The 18,033-nt window shown below is 40.2% G+C and overlaps 1 protein-coding gene across 4 annotated transcripts in view; it reads right to left on the reverse strand.

Annotated features, from left to right (window-relative positions):
* Nucleotides 1–333: 333 nt before the first annotated feature.
* The window catches only part of Arhgap6 (Rho GTPase activating protein 6), a 514,638-nt gene continuing 496,938 nt past the window's right edge, over nucleotides 334–18,033 (reverse strand). For all 4 annotated transcript variants that reach the window (XM_057760293.1, XM_057760294.1, XM_057760296.1 and 1 more), the window contains exons 11-13: nucleotides 4,445–4,722; nucleotides 2,789–2,869; nucleotides 334–2,318 (exon numbers count right to left, since the gene is read on the reverse strand). In XM_057760293.1, the coding sequence (XP_057616276.1) occupies nucleotides 1,630–2,318; nucleotides 2,789–2,869; nucleotides 4,445–4,722 (1,048 nt within the window). In that variant the 3' untranslated portion in view covers nucleotides 334–1,629. The remainder of the gene's footprint in view (nucleotides 2,319–2,788; nucleotides 2,870–4,444; nucleotides 4,723–18,033) is intronic.

Genomic DNA, 18,033 nt, shown 5'->3' on the forward strand with positions numbered 1-18,033 from the left:
TAGAGAAGACATAATTTTTAAGAACCATGTTGAGATACACCTACCCAGGAGGCACACAAGCCAAGTTTCAGTCAGGTGTGAAATCACTTTCTCCGTGACAAGAACACCAGACTTTAATTGAACTTATCACTATAGATTTCTACATATTTCCATATCACCGACTTGATGTCCCCAGGCTACCAGCTATTTTAAAAACAAGCTCTTATGGAACTGCCAACAAGTAACGCATTTGACCTTGTGAGTAGTGAATTATCTGTCTGAAATGGGTGTGTTCCTTCATTAGATTTAAAGGCTAGTGACACTTTGCTTAACTTTTTTATTCATCATGGCACAAGATAGAATTTTAAGGAACACCACAGAAAAATTTCATTGCCAACATGACAAGAGTAACACGTTATATATATATATAACTCTCTTTGTTAACATAGTACACTGTTCTGATGTGAAATAAATCAGAAAATACTGAAGCAAACTGCCACCTGCTGGTCAAAAGTGGTTTTGCAGTTGTAACACTTCAAATTGCTGAAGTAAGGTAGTAGTAACACGTTACAATACACATAAAATTACTGAAGACACATTTCTCAGCCTTTGGCATATTGTAAGCGCGAATATGTAGCTGTTTTTTGCCCCCTCCCCCGATAGGATTTACTTTACAGAGAATTGTTTGTAATTGAGCTAATATAATAGGGCAGAGGGGGAATGAGGTTGTATAATTTGAATGTGTATTCAGATTTTAAAACTTTTTGTAGTTGGATTCCAGTTTGTAGTTTTGAAAAATACATCAAAGTTACACATTATAAATATGTATTATAAGTGGCCTATGGAGCATTGAATTTGATCTAGAATGGGATGGACATGTTCTTAAGTACTGTTAGGCACTGCTTTTCTCTCCTTTGGTTTGCTGAGTTCTTTCTAAACAGTTTCTAAAAATATATTTCTCAACGTATCAAATTTAATATTTCCTTAAAACTTGTTCACTATGAAAAAGCATTCAGTGACTAAAACTTTTGTTTCTCAGTTCCGTACAAAAATATGGCTTCTCAGATTCTGTTCTGCTTGGTTAGTATTGTTCTTAGGCATTGAAGGGAGGACTGTCCCGTGAAAAAGCGATGGCAAAAAGCACAGAAACCCGCTTGTGCATATTCTAGAATATTCTATAGAATTTTGCTGCTTAATATATCTCATGGTGTAATATAAGTGCAGTGATTTTTTTAATTGTTCTGTCTTTTTGGTGAATATATCATTATCACATATTATCTGTTACAGAATACACAATAGTCAAAATTGAAGACACATAAATACAATTAAGCTATATTAAAGCAAGAGTTTGACCTTATATAGAGCCAATGTGGGTAGTTTTAAGGTTGGGTATTGTCGTGTTTGTTTGTTTGTTTGTTTGTTTGTTTGTTTTCCTAAGGCTGGCTATGCAATAGGATTTTACAATAAATGGTAAGGGTAGGAGGGCTTCTCTGTAAGTGGACTGACTTTCTCTTGTGTTGATTTTTCAACATGTGGAAAAAGAAAAAGAAAAATGAGTAATTGTCCAATTGTCCATCGGCAAGTTTCCCGGGTCTGGTCCGGAAAAGGATGGTTTTTGGGAGGGTGGGCTCCAGCTGCTGGCGGGTGGGCTCATACCAGGGTTTCTGGGAGGGCGTCGGGATTGTCAGTTGACAGGAGCTCCCAAATCTGCCACCGCTCTCGCTGCCAGTCGAGCCAGCTGGCCTCCTCCAAGTTCTGTTTGTCCTCCTGCTCACTGGCTGAGAGGGAATAGGCGCTGCTCAGTTTTTTTGGTCTGGCCGGATGCTTTCCTGAGGCCTGTTGGCCTCCTTCTTCTGCAGCTGTTCCCGAATCTTCATGCCTCTGGAGCCTCCACAGGGGAGGCTCAGAGGGCTGGTGGGCCGAGGTCACGGCAGGCTTCCCTGATCCCGGGTAAGGAGGAGGGGGGCGCCTGTCATCTCTGCCACTCTCCTGAGGTCTCTGGTACACAGGCTGAGGTCTCTGGTACACTTCCACCTCGCCCTCGGCCATGTCTTCTGTGCTGTTTAGGGACAAGAATGGCTCAGACCTGGCTGCAGGCCGCCTGGACCCCCTGCCACCACCCAGGATGTGGGGAGTGCTGCAGACACGCGACACAGGAAGGTGGACACTGCACTGTGCCACAGTGGTCGCCGTCTGAGTCCTCCGAATGACCTGAGTGCTACTGTCCAGCCCTGTGGGGCTCCCTTGACATCGAGGCCAATTCAGGGATAGGTTCCCTTGAGAAAGGGAACAGGGCCTCGGTCGCAGGGAGCTACTTTCAAAAATGTCGCCATAGGAACCTGGAACCAGAAAAGCAAGAACTGGGGTTAGTTTGGACAATTGCCTTGAGCATTAGTGCCTTGCTCTTTTCTTTTTCACTGCTGCTTCTATTGCTGAAAAAATACAGCAGACTCTCAGCTACCTGGGAAGAAAATCTCCCTAGCAAGACCAGTGGCAGGTTCTTGTTGATAGTGGCGCCTGTTTGTGTGGCCACTCCTAGACTCTCCCAGGCTTAACTGGGCTGCCGAACTACATAAACTGCCCTGTTGACAATTTAGGCTTCAGGAAAAGAAGAGCAGTGGATTAGTGTCCAAGCTTAGCGATTGGGGAGGAGAGCCCAAGGAGAGACATTTTTTTTTGTCCTCTTTTTCCTCTCTTCAGTATTTTCTGAATAGTGGTTGGCAAGCAGTTACCACGAGAATAGCAGCTAAGAGTTAGGGATGATCCTTTTCTTAAGTAAGTGCAATGAAGTTGAAAAACGGTACTTCACCTGTCATTCCGGGGTCCTTGGAGCCACTTTTTAGTGTTGAATGCCAAGTTCCCCAGATATTGAAAGGCTCCTCAGACATATCTAGGAAAGCAGATAAAAGGGTGCAAAACAGAAATAATTAAGAATGAAATCAAAAAATAATATCATTACATTTTTGGCACAAAATACCATATTCGAGGCTGTACTATGTGGGCCTGCCTTCCAAGAAGTTTGTTTCTGTTGGAGATGGACAAAAGTGCTCTTTCTACATCATGTTCTGAGAAACAGAATGAATATTCACTAAAGAAATCTATATTGTAACCCCCATAACCTGGAAAAATAAACTTTGCATACCCCCCCCCCTTGTTCTTGAGGATTACTGGAGGATCTGGGCAGCTCTAATATCATCAAAAGGGGTACCTATAAGAGGGAGGCGAGAGAGAAGATGCTGCTGTGTTGGTGGCTTCAGACATGGAAGCCTGAGACTAGGCCTACAAAGGCTAGCAGAGGGCAGGAGACAACGATTCCTCCCCAGATCCTCCTGAACAGAAGGAAGCCCTGTGCACCCATCCTATTTCTGACACCCCAAATCATAAGAGGTCTAATCTGTGTGTTGCTCTCATTGTGAGTGACAATGGTAGTAGGGAACTCATACATGGGGGCACTTGGTGATGAACACATGGGCTCCGGCCACAGGAACAGACATACAGGGACGATAGTGCTGGTTTCTGAATCCCCTCAGGGACACTACCCTGCTGGCATCAGCAGATTGGTTCCTGTGTGTGTTTCTTTCTCCTCCCTTCTCCCACAACCAGGGCATATGTAGTTATGGAGCAAGATGCTCTAGTAGATGTCTTAGCCAGCTCAAGTTTTCCTCCTTCCAAGGCTATGCTGGGACTATCATTAGGACTTGGAATCAGAGGTCTACTGGATGTCTCCACATGTTTCTGGGAAATATGCCTTGTCTCATTCTTTAGAGGAGATCATGAGACAGACCAAATACATAGTAACAAAATATCAGAAGTACCTACAAGGTTAGGGAAGACAAATTAGCCAGAGATTATTCCATGCTAAGTGTTGCCATAACAACTGCATGTAGATTCATTGATGAAATTCAATACATGAGATCCATAGGTACCATTCTTAGTTATCTTATCAGGAGTCCATAGGCCTCCGTGGAGATTGCTTATTCTTTCGAGATCCTGCAAGCTAGAAGTGGCAGGACATTCTTTTGACTTTTAGTCTGGGGTTTTCGTCACTGCCTGGTTCTAGATATTGCATTGTTATGTGATAGGGTCAGAACCTTTTCTTTATGAAGGCGACAGAAATAATTGAGTGACATCGTAGACCAGCAGCTATGCAATGCAAATCCACCAGCAGGGTCGTACACTCCCCTGGATGTTAAAAGGAGAAAGTAAGTTGGGAAAATGAGTGGCTCCTTTGGGCATTTGCTCACTTGACAGATATTTGAGAATCGGAAGTTGTAGAGACCTTCTGCAACAACATCAGGGCCACCATTCTTTTCTCCTATCTTGAGCATGTAGCGCTCAGTAAATGTTCTTTAAATTGAAGAAACATCAAACAAAGGCCCAATGAAGAAGGTCCAAATTGACCCACCCGATGTAACATGCCACAAGAGGGCAGATATTTGAGCTGTCACAGCCAGGCTTCAGTTACCTTTTCCAAGCCTTGGTCCTGGAGAACTTTCTCTTGACTTCGACTTTGGCGACGGCAAGTGGCCCACCGGTGTATACTGCTCTGGCACTTTATAAAGTTTCTCCGAGCCCCCCCGGGCCCTGTCCTCTTGCATAGCCAGCAGGGAGCGCTCAGACAGCACTGGGGAGTTGTTGTCATAAGGGGAGATGTCTCCGCTGGAGGCCTTGTTGGAATCTGTAGATGAATGCCTCCCTCCCATGGAAAAGGAAACGTCCTCCGACTGCAGCATGTCAGGGCTCCTGGCAGAAGACAATTAGAGGTCTGTAAGCATGGTCAGATTGAAACATCGCCCAGCTGCCAATGGCAGATCCAAGGACATGGACATGGAGGCTGAAACAAGAAGACTTTGAGCAATGCTCCAACACATCTCCATCAATAATGTGAAAGCGTTTCCATAGAATGACCACACGATGGCACTAAAACACAACAATGTCAGCCTGCAAACGATGAACTAATGATCTGCTGTAGTTGCCAAAGCTCAATCAGCAGAGAGCAGTAAAACCTAACAAATGTTAGAAAACAAAGGTCAACTAGAAGGGAGGAGACACACAAGCCTGTGTTCGCCAACACTGCCTGCCGGTAGCCTTGGCGAATAAAATGTAACAGCAATAAAATGTAACAGATTTAACAGAAACAGGACACAAACGGAGATGGAGCCTTGTCAACACCTTGCATTGCTACAGCGCCTAAAACGGAGTGATGCCTGATTAAGTTAAGAGTTAAACCCTGGGAAGGTCACTATCTATTAAACAAGGAAAAGAAAAATAACCCAGATGACTCTTTTTTGCCTTCCTCGGTCTCTGAATTAAAAATAATCCAGACTTAGTTTATTGTGGTTTTAAGAAAAACTTTTCTTTTCCTGCAGCATATTTAAAAAATCAATGTATTCTTCCTGTGATGAAGGCAGTGATACTACTGGTGTGACTATATGTTTTTGTATGAAAAGGCAGCTAAAAATATAAATACATGGCAGTCATTAAGAACCCAGTGTATTTAAATACACTGAACAGGAATTTGCAAGGCAAGAGGATTTCGGCTGAATAATCTATGGCATTATCTCACATACTATTATCATATGCACATATGAGTTGTCATAGCAACAGAAATAACAGTGAACATGTAAATGGAACAGGAAAATGAGAATACCAGGAACATGTGAACTGGGCAAAGTCTTACCTGGAACCATCTTTATTTTCTACCTTCCTCAAAACAGTGGCCCTGACGTCTTAAAGGGAAATGATCAAAGATTGATTAAAAGTTTCACAGTGTGCTTCTGCCTCCCACTCCCCACCCTATTTGCTTCTCTTTACTGCTCTTTGCTTTCCATTTGCTACAGTTATCAAAACAAGTCCTTTGTGGTCCTAAAGAAGGTAAACACACAGCGCAATCCTCTCCTAGCCAAAATGGTTTTTGTCATGCAAAATGAAGGAAGTGGATTCATAGGGACCTTAGCTTTAGCTTAGGTTGCCAGCAAGGGTGAGCACCCAGGGGAAAAACTTCCTGACACTTGTGATATGTCATGCCTGTCACCGAAGTAGACAGACTCTGGCACTTTTGCTAAGGACATTTCCTACCCACATAGACCTCTGCTTGCCTTCTCTTTGAACTGATATCACACAATCTTATGGACAGGAGCCAAAGGACAGCCATGAGGATAATTTTCCAGACATGTGGTCCTCCAGTAAATTTGAAGGGAAAAGCAATCAGAAGAACTTAACTGTTTCTGCTGGAAAGGGGTGGTGTACACTAACAACCGCATATAATTAAAGGGAAAAATATTTCCTTAATTCTAGGTAGGGGAACACAAATTCAAACAGACTGGACAGTTGCTATTGTCATGAGACGTGGCTCTTCTTGGGAAAGGCTTGTTATACACACGAGAAGAAGTGAATGCATTAAGCTAACACAGACTTCAGTTCAGAATTAGAACTATAGATCATATTATTCAACTGATTTCATTAGTTTCCATTGCTTAGTTGATATTTTCTTTCCAGCCATTAATGAAAATGTCTTTGCTCTGTTCGATCAGAATAAGTCATGGTTGTATACCTAATAGTGGAAAACCATAGTCTTTTTTATGGGATATTTAAGGAGTGTCCAAGTTATTGCCTAATTCATGAGCCCAACTGAAACAATGTATAACTTGGATTTTGCCTCCTCTTATTTGGAGGAGAGTTTTGGAAGTGGTCACATCTTAATTCACAGATACCGTAAACATTTGGGCTCAAGTCTTACACATATCTTCCCAAAAATGTAGAAGAGAAAGATCCAAATGTCCATTCAGCCAGGAGTAGCGAGCATAAATGAGAGACCACAGGGAAGTCATCTCTCTCAAGTCTTCATATTGGGAGGATTATAGGTTTCCACAGTAGGAGTGGGTTTTTCTTTTACCCTGTGTAATCATGAGGTCCTAAAAATACTGCATTTCTGCCTGCTATGAGGGCTAAAAGGCTCAGAGGACATGATGCCCTGTATGAGCTGCCACATGGACACTTACAGGGCATCTGTATATTTTATACCACAAACTAAGCTTGTCACCCTTCCCATTGTTTTCCTTCTTGCCACCTCTCAGATTCCTTCTGAGGATGCTGTTCCACTATACATACTTTTTCAACATGCCTCCGACACTTGGAATGGACCTGGCGTGCAGGTGGGAATTATACTTACATTGCTTGTTGGGGAAAGTGCGGAACAGGCAATATCATGTTTAATGGTTTGGTGAAAAGAAAACAAAACAAGGGTGATCAAGAATAATTGAAACATTAGCTCCTGTTGCTCTACCACTGTATCTTCCATGTTCATTGCTTTGATTGGACCTGACCAGGTCAAAAGGAGAGGGGCCTTGTCCCTTTTTGGTTTACCCCCATTGGTATATTCCAGCCAGGGAAGTAGGTACCATAGAGGAAGTGGGTACATATGGGAAGCCCCTTGTAAAATACATGGTGTGCTGCTTTGGACTGTAAAAAGAGTAACATCTATTAGATTTCCTTATATGGAAGGCCTTGCACGTAGTGACTCTAGACTGTCTTTGTTCCTGATCTGAGACCAGAAACAACCAAGAGCAACAGGTAGTTGGCAAAATAGCTTTCTGTCAAATAGTCCAGGCAATAAGGTTTGGACTCCCTGTAAAGTTTATTAAACTCATGCACTTGGTGTTGCAGATTAATAATAAAAAGCTATATTTTATACTTTTAGTTAATGGCCATGTTAAATGTTTAAAATATCCTTTTCATTTTATTTTCTCAGCAGAAATGAGGGAGGTGTAGCCAAATTTGCTTAAGAACCCACCTCGAAAGAATTCTCAGATTGAGACAAACACCCTCCTCTTTGGAATCTCAGAAACAAAATGAAAGGGCCTCAAAAGTCTTGTCCCTGATTTGCATATAGGATCTTCACCTTTGAGAGAACTGTTCTAAGTAAACATTAAGATAGATGTGTATTTGTTTACAGAGAAGACTTGCTTTCATGAGGGTTGCAGTTGCTGAGGCATTGTCTCTGACACATGGTGTGGCCTTTCTATGTTTTTGAATCTTAACAGACTATTGGCTGGACAAGTTGCTAAGTGATGTGGTTTTCAATCCAAATGTGTCTAGCTCCTATACTTTTCATAGTTAGTGTACAGCAGACTGAGGTTAGGGGCTTTGAGTAGATAGGTTGCCAGACAACATGGGTTTGTCTCTAAGCTGGGAGATAATTTAATTAGATAATTAAATCCCAGGACCATCCCCAGCATGCATGGCCAGCATGAGATGGACATGGAGAGGGAATCAACATTCTCACCCTTAGCTGCTCCCTCCAGGTCAGGGTTTAAGCAGGCCGGCAGGGGACTGCGCGCAAGCCTGCACTGCAGCCGGCGGCTTTACAGAACTGGTTCTGTGAATAAAGGAAGAACTCCAGTTCAGCCCTCAGTGTGGCTGCCCAACCCACTGCTGAGCTAGCTGGCTGAGAAGCACAGAGATTTCAAATGTGTTTTGTTTTCATCCGTGGCTCAATCACTCAGTCAATAATCCTCAGACTGCTTGAATGCAAGGTTTGTATTCATCTCAGAAACTTATTAATTGCACCAGGAAGTAATCCATTGTCACAGAAGCCCTGAAATTATGGAAATTCCCACATCAACTGTGCACAGTGCTGCAAAGCTTCCCTTGGGATAAAAGCACTGCTCCAAAGAGGTGCTGATGCAAATCTCACCTCTCTACCAGAGGGTAAAGTCAGTACTGGATGATAAATACCAGGCGATACCTCTCCCCCCTACTTTTTTTTTGGAGGGGGGGAGGCAGGGTTCCTCTGTATTTTTGGCTGTCCTGAAACTCTAGAGACCAGGCTGGCCTTGAACTCACAGAGATCAGGCTGCCTCTGGCTCCCGAGTGCTGGGATTAAAGGTGTGTGCCACCATGCCCATGCGCTACCATCTCACTTCATTTTAAATCCTTACTAATATCCATTGTATGGTGTTATGGTGCCTCAGTGACAGGTGAAGGTACAATAATGCTGTCCATATTATTTTTAGTTAGAGCATGCCTGACAAGGCATCTTTGAATAAATATTTTTTTAAAGTGTAAAAAGGCTAAAGATCTAAGTAAAGACATTAGGATGATGGGAGGATGGAATAAAAATCTTCTTCCACCCCAGATAGCTCCATCCCTGAGACTTACTTCTATGTTCTCAAATCCTGCATTGGAGAATTTCATATTGCACTAAAAATTTTCCCTAAAACTCTGCCGGAAAAAAATATGTGGGAGAAAGAGGCTTAATGCTTCACAATTTCCAGGGCACTAGAATGAAGGGAACAGTGAAGTCATTGGCTACTGCCAGACAATAGAATTCTTTGCTGTAATGCCACAGGTGAAGTCAGATTTTGGAGCATTCTGATTCAGCAAATTATAGAAAAAGAAGGCAGAAATCATAACCTATTATGTGCCAGCTCACAGACTGGTAAAAGATGACTTCATTGGGAACACTGATTGGTTAAAATGAATGATCCCCATGGTTCTGATTTGATAGGCTGAACAAAATACCACAAACTACAAGAAAACTCATCACCCTTTCTTTTTATTGTTTTTATTGAGCTATATATTTTTCTCTGCTCCCCTCCCTTATATCCCTTCCCCTTCTGCCCTCTCCTATGGTCCCCATGCTCCCAATTTACTCAGATCTTTTCTTTTGCTACTTCCCATGCACATCAGATCCATATAAGTCTCTCTTAGGGGTCTCATTGTTGTCTAGGTTCTCTGGGATTGTGAACTGTAGGCTGGTTTTTCTATGTCTTATAGCCACTTTATGAGTGCGTAATACTATATTTGTCTTTCTGGGTCTGGGTTACCTCACTCAGTATGATGTTTTTAGCTCCATCCATTTGCCTGCAACATTCAAGATGTCATTTTTTTTCTGCTGTGTAGTACTCCATTGTGTAAATGTACCACATTTTCCTTATCCATTCTTTGGTTGAGGGGTATTTAGGTTGTTTCCAGGTTCTGGCTATGACAAACAATGCTGCTATGGGCATAGTTGAGAATATGTCCTTGTGGCATGATTGAGCATCCTTTGGCTATATACCCAAAAGTGGTATTGCTGGGTCTTGAGGAAGGTTGTTTTCTAATTTTCTGAGAAACCACCTTACTGATTTCCAAAGTGGCTATACTAGTTTGCACTCCAAACAGCAATGGAGGAGTGGTCCCTTTACCTCACATCCTTTCCAGGATAAGTTGTCATCAGTGTTTTTGCTCTTGGCCATTCTGATGGGAGTGATTTGCATTTCTCTGATGGTTAAAAATGTTAAGCATTTTCTTAAGTGTCTTTCAGCCATTTTCAACAGATTCCTCTGTTGAGAGTTCTTTGCTTAGATCTGTACCCCATTTTTTATTGGATTATTTGTTCTTTTGATGACCAATTTTTTCAGTTTTTTGTATTTTTTGGAGATCAGCCCTCTGTCTGATGTGGGGTTGGTGAAATATTTTCCCATTCTGTAGGTTGCCATTTTGACTTGTTGATTGAATTCTTTGCCCTACAGAAGCTTTTAATAAAAGGGAGGTCCCGTTTAATGGTTTCTCTCAGTGTCTGTGCTACTGGGGTTATATTTAGGAAGAGGTCTCCTGTACCAATGCTTTCAGGTATACATCTCACTTTCTCTTCTATGAGGTTCAGTGTGGTTGGTTTTATGTTGAGGTCTTTGATCCATTTGGATTTGAGTTTTGTGCCTGGCAATACATATGGGTCTATTTTCATTCTTCTACATGTTGATATCCAGTTATGCCAACACTATTTGTTGAAATGCTTTCTTTTTTCCATTTTGTATATTTTGCTTCTTTGTCAAAAATCAGGTTTTAGTTGGTGTGTGGATTGATATCCATGTCTTCAATTTGATTCCATTGGTCTTCCTGTCTGTTTTTATGACAATATCACACTGTTTTCAGTACTGTAGCTCTGTAGTAGAGTTTGACCTCCAGAAGTTCTTTTATTGTACAGGATTGTATGGGCTACCTTTGAGTTTTTATTTTTTCATATGAAGTCGAGTATTGTTCTTTCAATGTCTCTGAAGAGAATTTTGCTGGGCATTGCATTGAATCAGTGGATTGCTTTTGGTAAAATTGCCATTTTTACTATGTTAATTCTACTTACCAAGAGCATGGGAAATCTTTCTATGTTCTGGTGTCTTCTTTATTTTCTTTCTTCAAAGAATTAAAGTTCTTGTCATACTGGTCTTTCACTTGTTTGGTTAGAGTTACTCCCAGATATTTTGTTATTTGTGGCTATTATAAAGGGTGATGATTCTCTGATTTCTTGCTCAGACTATTTATCATCTGTACAAAGCAGGGCTGATTTTTTTTTTAGCTAATATTGTATCCTGCTACATTACTGAAGGTGTTTTTGAATTGTAGGAGTTTCTTGGTTGAATTTTTGGGGTCATTTATGTAAACTATCATATCATCAGCAAATAGTGAGAGTTTGATTTCTGTTCTGATTTGTATCTCCTTGATCTCCTTTTGATGTCTTATTGCTCTAGCTAGGACCTCAAGAACTATAATGAATAGATATGGAGAGAGTGGACAACCTTGTTTTGTTTCTGATTTCAGTGGGATCATTTTCAGTTTCTGTCCATTTAGTTTAATGTTGGCTGTTGGCTTGGTGTATATTGCCTTTATTATGTTTAGGTATGTTTCTTGTATCCCTGCTCTCTCTAAGACCTTTATCATGAAGGGGTGCTCTATTTTGTCAAAGGCTTTTTCAGCATCTATTGAGATGATCATGTGGGTTTTTTTTTCCATTTGTTTACATGGTGGATTACCTTGATGGATTTTTGTATATTGAACCATCCCTGCATCTCTGGAATGAAGCCTACTTGGTCATGGTGGATGATATTTCTGAGGTGTTCTTGGATTCAGCTTGCCAGTGTTTTGTTGAGTAATTTTGCGTCAATGTTCATGAGTGAGATTGGTCTGTAATTTTCTTTCTTAGTAGTGTCTTTGTGTGGTTTGGGTATTAGGGCAACTGTAGCCTCATAAAAAGAGTTTGGCAATATTATTTCTGTTTCTATTGTGTGGAACAATTTGAGGAGTATTGGTATTAGTTCTTCATTAAAAATTTTGGTATAATTTTGAGTTGAAACCATCTGGTCCTGGGCTTTTTTTGGTTGGAAGATTTTTGATAATTGTTTTGATTTCCTTAATGGTTATAGATCTATTTACTTTGCTTATCTTGTCTTGATTTAATTTTGGTAAGTGATATCCAGAAAATTGTTCATTTCCTTTAAGTTTTCCAATTTTGTGGAGTGCAGGTTTTTGAAGTATACCCTGATGATTTTCTAGATTTCCTCAGTGTGTGTTATGTCCCCCCCCTTTTTTTCTTATTTTGTTAATTTGAGTATCCTTTCTCTGCTTTTTGTTTTCTTTGGTAAAGGTTTGTTTATTTTGTTGATTTTCTTGAAGAACCAACTCTTTTGTTTCATTGATTGTTTGTATTGTTTTCTTTGTTTCTATTTTGTTGATTTCAGCTCACAATTTGATTATTTCCTGCTATCTAGTCCTCCTGGGTGAGTTTGCTTCTTTTTGTTCTAGAGTTTTCAGGTGTTCTGTTAACTCACTAGTGTGAAATTTTTCCAGCTTCTTTATGTAGGCATTTAGTGCTATGAACTTTCCTCTTAACACTGCTTTCATTGTGTTCCATAAATTTGGGTATGTTGTGTGGTCATTTTCATTGAATTTTAGGAAATCTTTAATTTCTTCCTTTATTTCTTCCTTGATCCATTGATGATTTAGGTAAGCATTGTTTAATTTCCATGTTTTTGTGGGCTTTCTGGAATTAGTGTTGCTGTTGAATTCTAATTTTAAGCCAGGATGATCTGATAAGATACATGGGGTTATTCCAATTTTTGTACCTGTTGAGATTTGCTTTGTTACCCAGTATGTGGTCAATTTTTAAGAAGGTTCCATGAGGTGCTGAGAAGAAGGTTTATTCTTTTCTGTTTGGATGGAATGTTCTATAGATATCTGTTAAGTCCATTTGAGTCATAGCATGTTAGTTCCCTTATTTCTCTGTTAATTTTCTCTTTGACAGACCTGTCCAGTGGTGAGAGTGGGGTGTTGAAGTCTCCCACTATTTGTGTGTGGAGTTTAATGTGTTATTTAAGCTTTAAAAGTTTTTCTTTTACATATGAGGGTTCCCTTGTATTTGGGGCATAGATGTTCAGTATTTAAATTTCCTGTTGATGGATTTTTCCTGTGATTTTAGTTTGAAGTCTATTTTGTTAGATATTAGGATAGCTACACCCACTTATTTCTTAGGTCCATTTGATTGAAAAAAATTTCCCAACCCTTTGAAGTGTGTTTCTTGTATGTAACAGAAGGGTGGGTTTTGTTTTTGTATTCAATCTGTTAGCCTGTGTCTTTATATAAGTGAGTTTAGTCCGTTTATATTAAGGGATATTAATGACAAGTGATTGCTAGTTCCTGTTATTTTAGTTTCCATTGTTGGTGATAATATTATGTGTATTTTTGCTTTCTTTAGGATTTGCTGTTGTGAGATCATTTATTGTCTGTGTTTTTGCAGATGTAGCTAATTTCCTTGGGTTGGAGTTTTCCTTCTAGTACTTTGTGTACAGCTGGGTTTGTGGCTATGTATTGGTTAAATCTGCTTCTGTCATGGAATATCTATTTTGTCTGTCTAGGTGATCAAAAGTTTTGCTGAGTATAGTAGTCTGGGCTGGCATTCATGGTCTCTTAATGTCTTCATAACACTTGACCAGGACCTTCTGGCTTTCACTGTTTCCATTGAGAAGACAGGTGTAATTCTGATAGATCTGCCCTTATATGTTACTTGGCCTTTTTCCTTTGCAGCTCTTAATATTCTTTTTTAATTTTGTAAGTTTAGTGTTTTGATTATTATGTGGCAAGGGGACTTTTTTTTTGTCTAGTTTATTTGGTGATCTGTAAGCTTCTTGTATCTTTATATGCATATCTTTCTTTAGGTTAGGAAAGTTTTCTTCTATGATTTTGTTGCATATATTTTCTGTGCTTTTGAGTTAGACTTCTCCTTTTTCTATCCCTATTATTCATAGGTTCAGTCTTTTCTTAATGTTCCATATTTCCTGGATATTTTTTGTTGAGCTTTTGTTAGATTTAATGTTTTCTTTGACCGGTGAGCCTATTTTCTCTGTCGTATCTTCAATACTTGAGATTCTCTCTTCCATCTCGGCATTCTGCTCTTTATGCTTACATTTGTGGTTTTCCATATTTTCTTTTTCCAGAATTCCCTCAGTTTTTGTTTTATTTTCTCTATTTCAGTTATAAGTCTTGAATTGTTTCTTTCACCTGTTTGATTGCTTTTTCTTGGTTTTCTTTAAGGTATTTGTTGATTTCTTCTAATATTTTGTTTCCTTTTCCTCCATTTCTTTGAGAGAATTTTTCATTTCTTCTTTAAGGGCCTCAAACATTCTCCTAAAGTTATTTTTTAGGTCATTTTTTGGGTCATCTGTATTGGGGTGTTCCAGTCTTCTTGTTGTAGTACCACTAACTTTTGTTGGTGTCGTGTTGCTCTTTGTGGTTTTGAGTATGCTTTTACCTTGCATACCCATTTTTTCCTCTAATTTGTGTAGTTGGGTCCATGTCTCTGGTGATCAAATTTCCAGATGCCAGTGGATCTAAGGCTCAGACCGTTGCTCCTCGAGGTGGATTCAGGGCAAGGGCTCCAGTCACCCCAGAAGGTCACTCTGCATTCCTGAAGGTCACTGAACATTCCTAGAGGTCTTTTGGGCCTGCTCCCATGGAGGTCACTTGCTTGGGCCTGTTCCCATTAAGGTGGCTCACTTAGACCTGCTTCTGTGGAGGTTGCTGTGTCAGACCTGGTCCTATGGAGGCGGTTGGCTCGGGCCTGCTCTCATGGAGGTCACTGGATAGGGCCTGCTCCAGAGGAGGCCTCTGGCTCAGGCCTGAACTGATTGAGGTCGCTGGCTTGGGCCTGCTCTGGCGGAGGTCTCTGGCTAGGGCCTGCTTCCACCGAGATTGCTTGTGCCTGGGTATCTCCTTTACCTCCTACTAGCCCTGACCCTGTTATGACACCTTTACTTTGTAGAGGTCCTCATTCAACCTACATTGTCCTTTTAGATCAGCTTTCTGCCATCTTCCCCTATATTGTCACATTCCTGAATCAGAGAGGTTGGTCTCTTTTAAGGACTTCTGAAGAAAAGAGCACATAATTCTAGCAAGACATGCTGTTCAAAACTGGGAAGCCTGGCAACTTTGGTACTGAAAATCTCTTCTAATCCCCCTTTGGCATGCTCCTTTGGTGAAAGCTAAACCCTGAAGTGGACAAGCACATGAAAAGATAATGAATTCTGTCTGCACTCACCCAACTCTGATGTTGCACACAGAAGGGAAAAACACAAAACAAACACCAAGTTCCCAAGTATCATGAAATGTTTGTTCTTTCAAAACAGAAATAATAATACATATTTTCTCATTCTGGGCTTTACACTCTCTAGAAAATTTATTTCATTTCCCCTCCAAATTAAATCTTGTGGCATTTCCACTTGGCCTCACAGGAATCTAAAGCTTTACTTAGGTATGTGAACTGGGGAATGAAGGTTTCAGGGGAAAGAAAATCAAAAGTCTCCAGTGCTTAAGGGGCACGGCTTTTAGACACGATGATAGGTCTTTCTTATGGGCTATATTTTGTGGCCATCTACTGTCTCATAGGTGTCAAAGGACACAGTCACAATGCCTCATATACAACAAGTCTCAGGTAAGTAGTTGTAAATGAGGCATTTGGTGAACTGCACAGGAACACAATAGTAACTGCTAAATCTCCAGTTAACATATGAGGAAACTGAGTCAGAGAGTCATCGATGAGCATACTCCATGGCATAAAAAAATAGCAATAGGGGTGAATTTGGACATAGGAGATCTTGATCTCAACTTGAAGCTAGAAAGCGGTGTCATAAATTAAACAGACACAACTGATTGGTGGTTAATTGATATGGGTGCCACTGTAGCTGGCACCATCTGTCACTTTGGGGTACTGTAATTTACAATCTCTATAATCTATAATTACAGGGTTATTTTGTTACTGTATTCCTTTATCACTACTTTCTGATTTAAATGTCACCCCCACCTTACTCCACCCTGCTATTTTAGGACATCTACCTAACTTCATTATCCTGTCCCCAGAGAGATGGTAACTTTGCTGTATTGACCACATCCAGGACTAGCTATCTGAACACCCAGACTCAGTTACATTTTTCTCAGCTTCCAAGTGCACTGCAAGTCTTCCTTCCCCCGAGAAGCCATTATGAGAGTGAAAATTACATCTCCCTCCTTTCTACAAACTCTATGGATTTATAAGCCAGAACATTTTTTCTGCTCCTTTATCAACACAAGGACACATGTAAAAGGTCACAACTCACCCCACCCAAGTCCCCATGGGATTTTAAATATAGAGAATCCAAGTGGTAGATCTGAGTCAGTCCTTTGGAGTTTGGGTTGCTTATTAGAATCATGTGGAGAGCTTTGCAAATCCCGATGTCTGGACTGCAGGCCAGAATAAATGAATAGGCACCACGGTGATGGGGAGACTCACGGCTCTTCTTTACAATCCCTAGGGATTTGTATTGGGCAGGTGAGTCTGAGACCATGTCTAGTACCTGCCATTTTGCATTCTGCTGTACACTGAGTAACACACCTCTGCCATCAGGTCTGAATGCACATAAAGTCAAGAAAATGGTTTGGTTTTTTTTTTAAGCTTTCTTACTTCAAATGTGGATCATGGACCAGTAGCAACAATACTACAGGAAGCTTGTCACAAATAGAAATCTCAGCCCATCTCCCAATCCAGCTGACTCGGAAGAAGCACCTTCCCAAGATTTGAAGAGCTCCATATACTTCAAGAGTTCGGGAAAACATATGTTTATGCCCCAAAGTGACTGCCTACAGAAGGCCACTTTAAAAAAAAAATTTTTTTTTTCACAAAAGTGACTGCCTACAGAAGGCCACTTTAAAAAAAAAAACATTTTTTTTTTCACAAATATCTATAGTTTACGTCATGGAATTACTAGCAATCTTTTGGACTGTTCTTTGCCTGTACCTAGCAGAAAAGAAACAAAAAGAAAAACAAAACTAATCTTCCTTCTAGTCACTTCCCCAAAGAGTCATTCATACAAGGATAGGGAACAAAAGAGGCTAGAACAATTGCACAGCTAGGCGTGGGCTTGATACGTGCGTTTTGTCCTTCCTAGGAGGAGAGAAAGCAAGGTTCTGTTCTTACCTTGGCATTTATATACCAGAAGCATGCTTGCAAACGGCATTGCATTCCTGCTAATGATTCTTTCAAGAATAAAATGTACCAATCTAAATAATGCCACACAAAATAAGACATTTGGACAGTCAAAATTTCATAGTTTTTTTTTGGGGGGGGTATATGTTTTCTATATTTCCTACCATACAGCAACAAAATGTTATAAACAAAGAGTAAGGAGGAATTTACAAATAGAAACATCACTGTGTTTCTTGCCCACAGGAGAGACACAAGTACAATTATACGAATTCTCATAGCATATGACTGTTTGGGGAAAATGCGAATTTATACCTTGATGATAGAATGCTAGGGGAAAAAAAATAAGTGCAGTTCCAATTCCCTGATATAAAAGTAAGACCATGAAATGCAGGTCCATTTGTATTTTTTATGTATTTGCATTTACTTATGTTTCTTGGAATTGAATCCAAGCAAAGCATCTTACTTGAACCAGAAATTGCCTTGATATTGATTGGCACACAAATAGTCTTAAAGTGCATTGAAGGGGTGATCTGAGTATAAGACCTTCCCTGGACTACTGGAATAGGAAGGAAACTGAATTCAGTAAGGGTCTTAATGTATTAGCCCGGAAAGAAGGGCATTAAACAATGTGGAATTCCTTTTCATTAAATTTCCCTAAATAGTATACTTTTAAAATCACTTGAAATAATTTGAAATGAAAAGCAACCACATTTGTTATTAGTCTATGGAAATAACTGAACATGTCTTGTTTCTACGTTACATCCAAATAAGCCCTGTTTTTGAAAAAT

Source organism: Chionomys nivalis, chromosome X (assembly GCF_950005125.1).
Source record: "Chionomys nivalis chromosome X, mChiNiv1.1, whole genome shotgun sequence".
Classification (NCBI taxonomy): domain Eukaryota; kingdom Metazoa; phylum Chordata; class Mammalia; order Rodentia; family Cricetidae; genus Chionomys; species Chionomys nivalis.